This window comes from Fundulus heteroclitus, chromosome 7 (assembly GCF_011125445.2).
Source record: "Fundulus heteroclitus isolate FHET01 chromosome 7, MU-UCD_Fhet_4.1, whole genome shotgun sequence".
Lineage (NCBI taxonomy): Eukaryota > Metazoa > Chordata > Actinopteri > Cyprinodontiformes > Fundulidae > Fundulus > Fundulus heteroclitus.
In genome coordinates, this window is record NC_046367.1 from 37946949 (window position 1) to 37960639 (window position 13691).

General features: G+C 39.1%; 1 protein-coding gene across 1 annotated transcript; it reads right to left on the reverse strand.

Annotated features, from left to right (window-relative positions):
• Window positions 1-2113: 2113 nt before the first annotated feature.
• tmem163a (transmembrane protein 163a) lies at window positions 2114-13068 on the reverse strand. The gene is made up of 2 exons (XM_036138650.1): window positions 12419-13068; window positions 2114-2292 (listed from the first exon to the last, which is right to left on the reverse strand). The coding sequence occupies exons 1-2, from the start codon at window positions 12642-12644 to the stop codon at window positions 2114-2116; spliced, it is 405 nt and encodes a 134-aa protein (XP_035994543.1). The 5' UTR covers window positions 12645-13068.
• Between the last annotated feature and the right edge of the window lie 623 nt (window positions 13069-13691).

A 13691-nucleotide genomic window follows, 5' to 3' on the forward strand; every position in this document is an offset into this window, starting at 1 on the left:
AAACAGTTGTATTTTCAACCAAGCTAAGAGGCAGGTGCTGGAAATGGTCCACAGAGACCCACAGCAGTTCTGACAGAGTTAAAACAGCGATGGATCTGACCACGGGTAAGGTGCACTATTCTTTCTACTACCTAATGCACTTTTAAAACTATTTCAAAGTAATGTGGTGAGTTCACCTGTAGATTCCAATCTTCAGCTTACATGTACAAACAGAGCAAAAAAGTTTTTAGTCTATTAAGAGCCACATAAATTTGAGCAAGAAAACAATTGTGTTTTAGTAATGTACCGTTCTCATTTTTGAGAAAAATGTCTGCCTTAAAGTGTTTATTCGCATGTTATTTAAAGCCTAATTTATAGAATACTTTCTTATATAAAATCATGACAAAAACATACTTTCTCTCCATTATTCTTTTATAATATATTCAGGTTAGGCTAAATCAGCCAAAGTAAGTTAATTTGCTACGGGTAATACTTATTTTTATTTATTTTTTTAAATCAAAGCAGAATAGTTTTTGTTCCCTTATAGAAAACATTTATCAGTCATATATTCACCTGGTGTATTTCTATGATAGAATCAATTCTGGATTCATGTCCTCTCATTCCTGTAACGTCCTGGCATGTTACTTAGTCATGATGACAAAGTTGCATCTTTTTTCTGCACTCCAGACATCCTGCAAATCACAAGGCAACTGAAAATGTTTTGAAACTGCTACCACATTCTGTCACAACATCCGTATGATCTCTTCCTCACTGTGCAACACAGGCCACGCAGGACGAAATAATCTCAAGCAAAACTCTGCTACAGAAAACCAGGAATTGAGATTAAAGTTGATCCATATTTGCTATAGATTAAATGTTAGGCGGGGTTAGTGAAACATTTTTAAGTTCCTACTATGAAACATTCCTCTGACCAGACCAGATTTCTACTAAATACTAGAACTTTAGAAATGACAAAAAACTCTCTATAATCATTTTCAATGGAAGGAAATTATTGGAAGTATGACTGATTGATGATTTTTCTTTTGGTTTCTTGCACTAGTTTAACATCTGGCTGACAAAGCACTCGTGATTTGATGAGTATTTTTTGTATTTTCACAGTCTCATAACAAATGTGCAAAATTTTAGCTCATGTTCTCTGCCACAAGATATCTCCGCTAAAGAAAATGGATGTGATTCACTCATTTGGTATTTTGTTAACAACTGACCTTCATCACATCACTGTGAGGAAAAGCACATGCTCTGTGTTGTCATACTTTCATAACGTTACTCATACACTCATAAAACACACACACACACCACAATACACTCAATACACAAGCGTTGAAGTTAGGGCCAGCTAAACCGAGACAGAGTCTAGACTTTTCTGTCAAGACCAAAACAAACCAAAAGAAGACCAGCACCTTTCAGGACCAAGTCGAACAGAAATAAATAAACCAATTAGAAGCCATGCCTGTGCGTCTTCTCAGTTATCCGGGTCATCGCAACAGCAAATGGGCTTAAATCGGAGGCAACCGGACTTTTGCTCAGTTCTTTCTGAAAACGTTTCCACACCTATCCAGGAGTCTTTGTCAGTTCTGGAGCAACCTGCAGTTGAAGCGCTGCTGTTTTTAAGGACATGGAGGCGCATTCTCAGTCAGATACAAATCTATGACCCAACCGCCACTGTCCTGGGTCATTAGAAGCTATTGCTTGGAGTGAGTGGAGTACTTGGTCACCTGAATCATGATGAGATGCTGAGGTAATCTCTTTGCAACATGTTGGAGGACTAAGCTGTAAACAATGGGGAGTTAAAAGCGCAATCCTCCTCCTCTGTTTAGTGATGCCGTTTCTTAGTTTTGAAATCATTTTTGTAATCATATTGTTTGAGAAAACATTTTTGACTTAGGTGCTCGGCCAGAATATTTCAATGACCCCAAACTTGTAGCTCCTCAATTAAAAGCAACTGGTCCAATGAATCTAACAACCAGATGACAAGTTAAACAGACAAACCAGGAAACTCTTAAGAGAGCAAAGATCCAGCTAGTTGTCAGCTAAAAAAAAAAAAAGCACTTTTCTGTGAGAAATCATCTGCTGCTTAAAACTAATTACAACTGCAAATAAATATCCAGCCAAGTCACTTTCTGTTTCCATACATGCTCCTGTTGAAGTTATAAATGTGTTTTAAATGCTTACTGAAAGCTGCCACAGCCAGGATAAGTGTGACCACAATGGAGACCCAGGAAACCCACAGAGCTTTCTTCCTGTAGTCCTGTGCCTCGTGGGGCTTCAGGCGCATGCTGCTCTCTAGAAGACCTGCACAGAGAAAAAACAAACACTGTACGTAAATAATGTTACACAGACACTGCTGCCTTTCTTCTGGCATAACTTCAAGACAATCTTTATGATCTTCTCTGTCAATTTGTGATTATAACAGGCACCCTCAGGAAAACTAAGAACTTATTCAATCTGTTCATCTCACTTATACAAGATGACCCTTTGTAGTTTATCTCTTTTATCTTAACAAATGTTAATCTGACTAACCTACATTTGGATGTTTGTGATAAGACCATTGAGTTTGGGAACAAATAAGAAATTGTCAGTTCAGTAAATATATGAGTCAATGTTAAACTTTTTTTCTCATTAACTAATAACTTCCACCTTCAATCTGTTTTCACCTTCAAAAGAGTAACAGACATATTCAATATTTCAAATATTTAGGAGTTTCCAACAGATCACTGTGTAACGCCATAAGACACAATGACTAATGGGTCATAGAAGACATAGAAGTGGTTGATTTTAAGCAGGTTTTGAGGTTTACTTTCTAACTGATCTTTGTGGGTTCAGCAGACTTAAAAAATGTACTAGACTACCTTTTTTTAAATCCATGACAGCATTTTTAGCTATCCAGCCAAAATGTTCATATGGAGCCCATATCAATAGGAAAAAGACTATTGATAGAAAATTTGGCCGCAGATGTGAGTGTCCATAGGTTACACAATAGCCTCAGGTTAACGAGTTGTAAGTATTTGATTTAAGACAACTGTGGAGGAGAAATGAGACCCATATGAGTTGAAGATTTGTTGCACAATTTGAAATGCTTGTTGCAATACCAATCTGAGATCAAGATACCTACTGTCCTGTGGAAAACATTACAGCTTGTCTTTTCTAACATACTTAGACATTTAATATCAATTTACCAAAACTAGGAGATTCAATAATATAAATTAACAATCAAAATAGAAGAAAATATTTTTGTGTATTTAAAATAATAGGGGGGAAAATATTTTGAGGTGAGATATAAATTCAGGCTTACACTTATTTCCATATACAAAGGCAAACATTCCTTAGACTGCTGAGACTAGTATATATAGTCTTTGTACTGAATTATGCTATATAAATAAATTTGCCTTGCCTTGCCTTGCCTAGCATATGGCTACAGGAAGTGTCTCACTTTAGTTATTTCTGCTAAAGTAAATAATACCAGCCAGCATCCAAAAATTTTACTAAATTAGACAATAAATGTAATATCTTTTGTTTCATGAGTAAGGGTTATTACAATATTATGACCTGCAATAGGGTACTGTGAGTTTTTTTCCCCCCAATATAGGCAACTTTGTCAACTCAAGTTGGTCCCATGCAATAAAGCCCATTTTGTTCCCAGATTCACATAGTATTAAAACCTGCACTGTGTTTGAATCCTTTTATCTTTTATCAGAAAAACCGTAGTTGAACACCTGCCCTGAGTAAACTGAGACGATACTAGAGGAGAATAATTTAAAAAAAAACAAAATACTTTTCTAATTTCTCTCAGTCCTGCTTGGATGAGTCAGAGGAATCCTTGCCTCAAGTCACAGACTAAGTAGCCCAGATTTCTAACAGCCTGCAGCTCCGTCTCATGAAATGTGAGGATGGCTCTGCAGAGTCATGTATTATTCAAGAGCTTGAACTTTTACATCCAGGAGACTTTTATACTGTTGATTGCCATTGTGTCCTGAAATATGTCTTCCACCTTGTTAGTGGTACCAAACCAAGACAAAACCAGGCACATGAGTGGAACTAAAAGTTTAATACAAAGCACCTCAGTCTGAGGCTTTCTTGTGTTACTTAGTCAATTCTGGTAGCTCGCACTTGTGACTCCTGAATAGGTGTCGAACCGTTTTCAGAAAAATCTGAACGAAAGTCCGGTTGCCTCTGATTTGAGCCTGTTTGCTGCTGCGATTACGCGGATAACTGAGAATTTCACTGAGAATTTCACTGTACCTGAAGCTGGGTAAGTTGCATCCAGAGTCTCATGGGTAACCAACTGTAGTACCAGCCAATAGATGGTGGCTGTTCTCTGCACTTTGATTGCTGCTTCTGACTTTTTCTCAGATATAAGCCACTACGACTGCAGCTCTCGATTATTTTAGCAGTCAATTAATCTCTCAATATTTTTTTTGATTAAGAGATTAATTGAAAAAGAGATACTCTGAGTAAATTAACATACCTCAGTAAACAAGTGTTTAAAACTTCAAAAAACAAACATTTATTACACATGTTAAATACATTGGAAATCGCTAAAACATAAAAACCTTAATTCAAAGCTCACAGCATGTAATCAATGTAATTAATAATGTACACATAGATAGATAGATAGATAGATAGATCGATAGATAGATAGATAGATAGATAGATAGATAGATAGATAGATAGATAGATAGATAGATAGATAGATAGATAGATAGATAGATAGATAGATAGATAGATAGATAGATAGATAGATAGATAGATAGATAGATAGATAGATAGATAGATAGATAGATAGATAGATAGATAGACAGACAGACAGACAGACAGCATGTACACACACTCACACCGAAGGGCAATTTAGAGAGACCAATTGACCTAACAGTAGTTTTTTGGACTGTGGAAGGAAGCCGGAGTACTGAGAGAGAACCCACACGTGCAGCTAAGCAAATTAAAATAAAAACCCAGCTATGTTTTACTAACAAGAGTACTTGTAGTTATCAATAATCAATCCTGAAATCGAGAACATGAACATTAGCAGAAAAAAGACCCAGTTTGCTAATCCATGTTGTGCCTGGGTAACAGCTCTGCTGTGCAGCATCAAACTCCAAGCACAAACCTGTGAGTATTCTCATTAAGGCAAGGCAAGTTTATTTATAAAACTCTTTTCAGTAACAACGACTCAAAGTGCTGTATATGAACAAAAAAAGGGAATAAAAGCATTACAGAATAAAGAAAACATTAGAGAGGAAAGCACAATGCAGTGAACTAGCAAGAGCAGACCAAGATATAAGACAAGCTGGACTACAAACTTCAACATTAACATTTAAAGGCAACTCTAAACAAATGTGTTTTTAATCTTGATTTAAGGAAACTCAGGGTTTAAGCACTTTACAGTCCTCTGGGAGTTTGTTCCAGATAAGTGAAGCATGAAAACTAAATGCTGCTTCTCCATGTTTGGTTCTGGTTCTAGGTATGCAGAGTAGGCTGGAGCCAGAAGACCTGAGTGGTCTGGAGGGTTGATACACTGATAACAAGTCTGTGATGTATTTAGGTGCTAAGCCATTCAGGGATTTATAAACTAACAGAAGTATTTTAATGTCTGAGATACAGGGAGCCAGTGTAAGGACTTTAGAACTGGGGTGATGTGCTCTACTTTCTTAGTCTTAGTGAGGACGCAGGCAGCAGCGTTCTGGATCAGCTGCAGCTGTCTGATCCACTTTTTAGGCAGACCTGTGAAAACACCGTTGCAGTGATCAGTTCTACTAAATATAAACCCATGGATTCGTTTTTCCAGATCCTGCTGAGACAACAGTCCTTTAATCCTGGAAATGTTCTTCAGGTGATAGAAAGCCGACCTTGTAATTGTCTTTAGATGCTTTTGGAGGTTCAGGTCTGAGTCCATCACTACACCCATATTTTGGGCCTGATCAGTGGTTTCTAGCTGAAGCAGCTGAAGCTGTGTGCTAAGTTTTGGCACATCCATGCACTGATTTCTTCTGAGCACCTGGTGTCACCTGGTGACATGATGATGTAGAGCTATGTATCGTCTAGGTCTGTTGGCTGCCTGCTCATCAGGATTAATGAGCCGTTGCTGCACTGTGGGTATATTTTGTACGCAGGCATTAGAATGTCCAAAACTTGAAACTTGCATTTTATAGTTTATTTATCCAGTTTCGCAAGCAATAAACAAAGGTCCATTGCAATTGTTCTCCTGCTGCTTCCCCTACCCTGATAAATATCCATTAGCACATCGCAATTTATGCTGGTCCTATAGAAGTCCCATTAGTTATACAAATGGCCACAGTTCTTCCTGGCTGACTTCCAAAAACAACAGGAAAAAAATTAACTAAATAATTAATTTTGTTAATTAAATTAACAAAATAAACCTGGCAAATAACCCCAAAATATAAAGTAACCCAAGAACAGATTTTAACGAAATAAAAAATACAAAGAATTATTAGCTACAACAAGAGGATTTTTTTTATTTTATTTAAGGAACCTATACAAGAGACATATTTCAAAATGACAAGTTATCTTGTGTGTCTAAAAACATAAAGATGGTTGAGATAGAATAGTTTTGATTTCTGGAAAATGTTTCAAATAAGTTAAAAGGCATGTATTCTATTTTTAAGAGAAAATGTTGAGGAACTAAAGTGAAAGCGATGCTATGAGTTATTATTTTTCATCATGATTCAGAAACATAATGTTTATTCTAAAAAAAAAAAAAACAGATGATAAAGTAAGCTGCCTCACCAAGACTATGATGCTCAAATATTAATGCTGCTAGTGTGTACAGATAGAGCACATAGAGAAAAAAATAACACAAAAAGACATGAAAAATACCAGTGATTTTTTTAGACTTTATTGTTGTTTTTAGCACAACCCGTTTATAACCTGGGTGTGATAAATGGTAAATGGACTGAACTTATATAGTGCTTTTCAGTATGACTGATACTGACCACTAAATTGTGTGAAATACTGTACATAGTCATAACTGGTAGCCATATTATTGGGGACAATGAGATACAAGTTGAGTTTTTTTGTATTTATGTATAGATGGATGGATGGATGGATGGATGGATGGAAGGATGGATGGATGGATGGATGGATGGATGGGTAAATGGATGGATGGATGGATGTGATTGAACGCAGTGACAGATGCATAACCAAAAAATCGATGATGAATTTTTAAGTGGTGTAAAAATCTTGATCTAAACTATAAAGCAGACTCTTTGTTTTCACCGTCCTCTCGTTGACCTTTACCATTTATTAAAGCGTTGCTTTATCTGATTCCTGTGGGGATTAAAGAAGCTCCGAAGAAATACATTTGAGAGAATCACATGTGTCCAAAGGGGATGTTGGAAATCTTCTGGTGTCCCCTGGCAGACTAAGCTGAAATAAAAGTCTCTTTGCTCATTCAAATGGCAGAGGTGAGCCTCTGATTTGCAGGAAACTAAATATTTCAATGTATTAAATACAATCTTGATTTAAGCTTAGCAACTGGTACGTGAGCAGGACAGTAATATAAATCAGTCCAAAGTTTTCACAAGTAATTGCAAAAACATCACTGATATCTGAAAGTCTGGAAAAACCCTTTTAACAAGTCACAGTTCTCAGTTTGCCCGCAAGTTCAGTGTTCATAAAACAATCTGTTTGCATGGATTATATGGGGAAGGGGGAAAAAACACAATAGACATTTACAATCCTAAAAACACTCAAATCACTTAACATTCAGTATAACTAAGCTTCAATTTATTTGACTTAAGAAAAGAAGGTTTTTATGTAAAACTGCTGAGTCATGTTATACTGTTTCAGCACATCAAGTAAACCATCTTTGAGACAACAGAAATAGTGCTTTACCACCAAATACACCGCAGTTATACTTGCAGTAAAAGTGCTTAAAAGGTGCTTAAGTATTGACTTTCTAAACAACCATCTGTTGGAGACGTCACATGCTTTCTCTACTGTAACCTATTTTGATAACATTTACTGAAATTTATTCTGCAATTATTAATGACAAACTATTTCAGCAGTACCCTCCACAGAGAAAGTGAAAATCCATTCAGAAGAGAGGTATTTGGTAAAGTCGAAACTAACGCGTGCGTCTCTGTGTGTGTGTGTGTGTTTTAGAGCGAGGAAGTGAGGCAGCGTGGTAAATCACTCTGCTCACATGATTCCTGGCTGGGAGAACAGACAGGAGGCATGTGTTCGACGCTTCCTCACAGCTCACATCTCTCTGTGACTCAGGCACCGGTTTCTGCGTCTTTTTCTATGAGTGATAGTGTGTGTGTGTGTGTGTGTGTGTGTGTGTGTCGGTATTTTATCCTTGCCAAACTTTTTCCCCAAAATAAATAAGCAAGCATCAGGTCTGTATAGTGTTTTTAGTCAGAATACGTTTTACAAGGGTGGTTAAGAAACTCCATAGAAGTGTGTGACCATATTTACATTTCTGGACAAACCAGCGAGACTAATCAAGAGCTTGATCAAGACTTTTCTGCAGAATCATTTACCACAGATTGTTGTATAATTTAACATTAATGTAAGAGAGATTTCACAAAATCCTTAGCCGAATGTGATTTATTCATACTGTGCCTTACCAAAAGTAACCGTGATCACATTTTGTCACGTTATAACCACAAGCTTTGACTTTTTATTATGATTTCAAGTCATAGAGCTGAAAAAGCAGTGCATAATTATGAAAAGTAAAGTATTAGATATTGTTATTGGTTTTTAAACAGTAAAAATAAAAATATTGTCCACATTTGTATTAAGCTCCATTTACTCTGATGCCCCCAAATGAAGTCCATTGCAACCAATTGTTCTTAGAACGTCACCTAGTTTGTAAATAATCAATCTGTGAAGTTTAATTTTAGTATAAATTCAGAGTAAATGGAGCTTAATACAAATGCAGACAATATTTTTATTTTTACTCAGAGGTTTCTAGAGAACACCAAACTAAACTAGCATGTTCAGCGATGAAGATCGTTAAAGGTTTAGGTTATAAAATAATATCCTGCATTTTCTCACCAGGCACCACTCAAAGAAGATGCTATGGTAGGCATGGAGGAGCTACAGAGATCAGTAGCTCAGGTGGGAGAATCTGTTGACAAGACAGTTGTTGGTCGTTCATCCCATAAATCAGCTCTTTATATAAGAGTGGCAAGAAAGCTACTGGAGAGTTGTCCCACTTAAAGGTTACCACAGGTCATATAGGCGACACAGTAAACGTGTGGAAGACGGAGATCTAAGAAGATGAGACCAAAACGAAACATTTTGGCCTAAATGCAAATTGCTGTGTGTGGCGGAAAACTAACGCTACACATCATCCTTAACATAAACACACCCATCGTAAAACATGGTGGTGGTAGCGTCCTGCTGAAAGGTTGCTATTCCTCAGCAGAGAGAGAGAAGTTGGTCAGAGTTGATGGTTCACATGTGGATTGTGTCAGCTCGTTCACTAGTGGGTCGACAGAGACCTCCTGGCAGCTCGTCTTTTCTCTGGTGGGCAAATGTTTTTTTTTTCTGACCTCTAAAACAATCGGGAGAACTAATCAGAGAAAAGATGTAGCAATCTTCTGCTGCCCATCCTTGTACTTCCTGTAAAGTTTCTGCCTGTCCTTGACGGTTTTTTTTCGATTTTGTTGCTGCCAGTCTGGCCACAAGGCTGCTGTCCAAATGGTACTGCTGCCTGTTCTGCAAATTCTGCACTGTTGACTACAAGATCCTGAAGTTCACTCCTCAGGAGAAGACGTACATGGCCCTCGCTGGATTTTTGGATTCCTAAGGCTTTCTTCACAACAACTCGAACCTCAAAATTTGGAAATGTATCTATGTATGCCATTTAGGCACATGATGAGGGGGATCTGTTAAGATAGGGGGTGTGTTAGTGGAACGGCAAGCTCCACCCGGGAACTGCATGCCCCACTTAGATAGCCCCGACACAAGGATAGGACACAATCTATCAGATAGCACCCCGGAGGTGATTCACTTTCTCCACTGATGACACGTGCATGGGTGTGTACTTAGATTCCTTTATAAAGCTTGTGAGATGATCAGTTGGGGCTTCTTGCCCATCAAGAGCCCATCAATGCTGATGTGTCTGTAAACATTTCTCTGACTTTAGTAGATTAAATAAGTGGAAGTATACTTTTCTGTTTCGAGCGTCTTGCATCCAAAACAATATTTAAGTGGGGGTCGTCTGACGGGTAAAAAGGGTGTTTTACCAGCGAGCAGGTGCGGTAGCTTAACAGCTATTTTAGCAGCTGTCTTTGCATGCAAAGTGACACTGGCTGCACACTTGTCTTTGGAGGTAACCCCTAATGATCTACCAAATTTCACCTGGACTCTTGCATAGCTATGATTATGATGACACTTTACTTAACAATGAGTTTTCTGAAACGTCAGTGTCGTCACTTCTTAAATCTTTATGCTACTAATCTATTTGCATATTATCATCTCACACAATAATGTAACAACATGTGAACTATCGGTACAAAAACTAAAGTGCAAAACTTTGCAAACCCTAATGTTTGTGTCACTTCCGAAGCTTATGTTCAGGAGAAAAATCTTACTACCTCATAAGAGTAAGCTCAAATAGATGGAAGGATTAGTTAGCGCGTTATTAAACGAGAAACAGCCATTTTTATTTCAGCCTTTTTCATATCACATGTATTGTGCAACAACTAATCAGAGCTAAATAATGTCAGCCCAGTATCTTTCTGTAGAGCTGCTCAGCTTGGATGAGGCTGCTGGTGTGCACACATTAAAAATAACTATAGTTAATGTATTTAAGGCTCTGCATTAAAACATTGCATGAAGCCAAGCAGGGCTGCATGTTCACAGTCAGTCCAGAGAAAACAAGCCTTACATGTCTTAGGTTTAGTACGCAGTATATTTTTTCCTCTGATGGATTGGTGGCCTGTCAGGGGTGTCTAGTGGCAGCTGGAATTAGATTCACATCCGTGTATAACATCGAATACAAGAGGAAGAATGGTTTAATGAAGAATAAACAAAAGCTCAACAACTTTAACAACTTCAAATAATCAATTATCACTTTCCAAGAACTGCAAAAAAAAAAAGATTCTCTGCGGGATTTATGTCTGTAATTTGATTTGGCTTTTCTAGCAAACGAACATGCTTTGATTCAGATCATGCCACTTCTCCTCTGGCTACATTTTTAGTGCCGTTGTCTCGTTGGAGGGTGAACCGTCATCTCAATCTAGCCTAACACGTCTTTTTTCCAGGAATGCCCTGCCAGAGAAATGTATCGCCCCAGTGCTGATGCTGCCACCGCCATGTTTCACTGTAGGGATGCTGTGTTCATAGGGCAGATGTGGGGAGTGTACGACTAATGATGCTCTGATTCAACAGATTATCCTATTCTTTCAATAGATCTCTGCAGCTCCTCCAGAATGACCATGAACCTCTGCTGCTTCTCATATTAATACTCTAACAATTTGCATGGATGCTCCCTGTTTTAGCAGGTTTGCAGTTGTTGTTTTGCATTTTCAGACGATGGATTCTACAGATCTCTGTGAGATGCTCAAAGCTTGAGGTATTGTTTTAAAACCTAAACCTGCTTTAAACGTCCCCAAAACGATCTTCCTGAGCCATCTGCTCTCTCTCTCTCTCTTTCTTTCTCTATCGCTCTCTCTCTCTCTTTCTCTTGGTCTTCATGAGGCTGTTTGATGACTGATGTTCCCCGTCAAACCTGTGAGGCCTTCACAGAACATCTGCATATTTACTTCTGCAGACAGCCCGGTTCCCTGGATTGTTTTTTTTTTTTTTTTTCAGGTCTTCAGTTGTGGAGAAAAAAAATGTTCTTCCACTTTACAATTGCAATGGATTTGTATGCACGAAACGGGCTAAAAAAAATGCAAATGCGGGAGTAAGGGAAGGTACGTGTCTGGTACCAGAACCCAGGATGGGGCCGTGTCCCTGCATGATTTAAGACATCTGCCCTGGTAACAACCTGCTGGTACCTGAGGCTCTACACACACAGTTTAGGCTAAATCTGACTGAAACACCTGGAATGGATGAATGAATGAATGAATGAATGAATGAATGAATGAATGAATGAATGAATGAAATATTGGGTTAAATATTGTTGTAGCTGTAAACTCCATATTTACAACAGATTTAATGCGAATCTTGCTCATGTCTGCCTATCATACATTATTCAAAGAGCAGACCGAAAATATCTGGCATGGATAAAAATAACCATCCTGTCTCCGCCATACGCCCCTCCTCTCTCTCTCTCTCTCTCTCTCTCTCTCTCTCTCACACACACACACACACACACACACACACACACACACACACACACACACACACACACACACACACACACACTCACACAGACATCCCACCCAGACAACAATCCACCAACTTTTAAAGCCAGAAAAATATCCAAACATTAAAAAAAAGTTACCTTCTCCGTCCACATTGTCAGTAATTTTCATCTCCTGGTTCACCGTGAAGGACTCTGGCTCTGTGGGGGTCTTGGCTTGCTGCTGATGCTGCTGCTGCTGCTGCTGCTGCTGGTGGTTGCTGAAGCCATCGGCGGCGCACTGGCCGTTGCGCACCGTGGCCGGCCAGGGATCCACCACCGTCGGCACCGGGACGGGGCAGGACTCCTGGGTCACCTGGTCTGCCATTGCTGCTGCTGCTGCTGCTGCTGCTGCTGCTGTTTTGCGCTCAGTTTCTTGGAGTCAAGGGGGGCAGAATGACGATAAGGGTGGATGGGAAGGGAATAAAGAAAGAAAATAAAAAAAAATATTCACACCGGTCCGTTGGCAGCGGCCATCCAGCGCGTCCAATGTGCCACCGGTGTCGGCTGGGTTCCGCAGAGAGGTTGAGATGAGATGGTGATCAGGGAAGATGCGAGGTTAGAGAAAACTACGGGATCTGAGCGGCACCAGGGGAGAAGTAAGTCCCTCCTTGAGATGCCAGCAGTACGGGCTCTGTGAAGACCTCCCCGTGTGACTGAAGCAGTGATTTATGGTTAGATGCGATGATGCGATAAGCTCAGATCTGCCGTGAATCTGGCAGGCGGTGCCAGCAACTTGGTTCCCCTCCTCCTCCCCCTCCTCCTCCTCCTCCTCCTCTCCTCTCATAACTCAGCATCACATCCCCCTGCTGAGCCAGGACCACCAACAATTATCTTATTTCAATCAGTTCTGCTATTTTCAAGCAAAACATGACATAATAACCTGACATAATGACGGAAGATCCTGATATCAAAACGCTGTTTTCTGTATATTTCAGGCTGCAGGTCTGTAGATTCCGATACACAAATTACCTGTGAATTTTAGGTCAGGTGGGACTGTGTAATGTGTCCACACAAGCATGAGCCTTAACCAAACCAAGAGCAGGAAACACAGAGTCAGCATAAAGCGCAGCCAGCCAAGGTTGCTGCTTTGTGCTTTACAAACAGGGTGGTGCCATCCATTAGGTGAGAATAGCTATATATATAAAAAAGTGTGTCAATAGATTGAAATATCTTAGAAAACCTCATTTGTTTCAGTAAAAAAAAAAATCATATTAGATTCATCGCACAGTTAATCGCTTATTTGTGTTAATTTAGAAGTTTAATTCTGAAATGTAATTATGTTAAGGCCAACACCATCACGGGGACGACTGCTGACTTCAGAGTGGTCCATCCGTCATTGACACCCTCCACAAGGACCGGATGCATCATTGCT

Excerpts from the sequence above, each read along its gene's own strand:
- tmem163a (XM_036138650.1), bottom strand. The coding sequence starts at position 12,644 with ATGGCAGACCAGGTGACCCAGGAGTCCTGCCCCGTCCCGGTGCCGACG. Across the intron at positions 2,293-12,418 it reads TGACAATGTGGACGGAGAAG|GTCTTCTAGAGAGCAGCATG; the intron begins GTAACTTTTTTT and ends TTCTCTGTGCAG.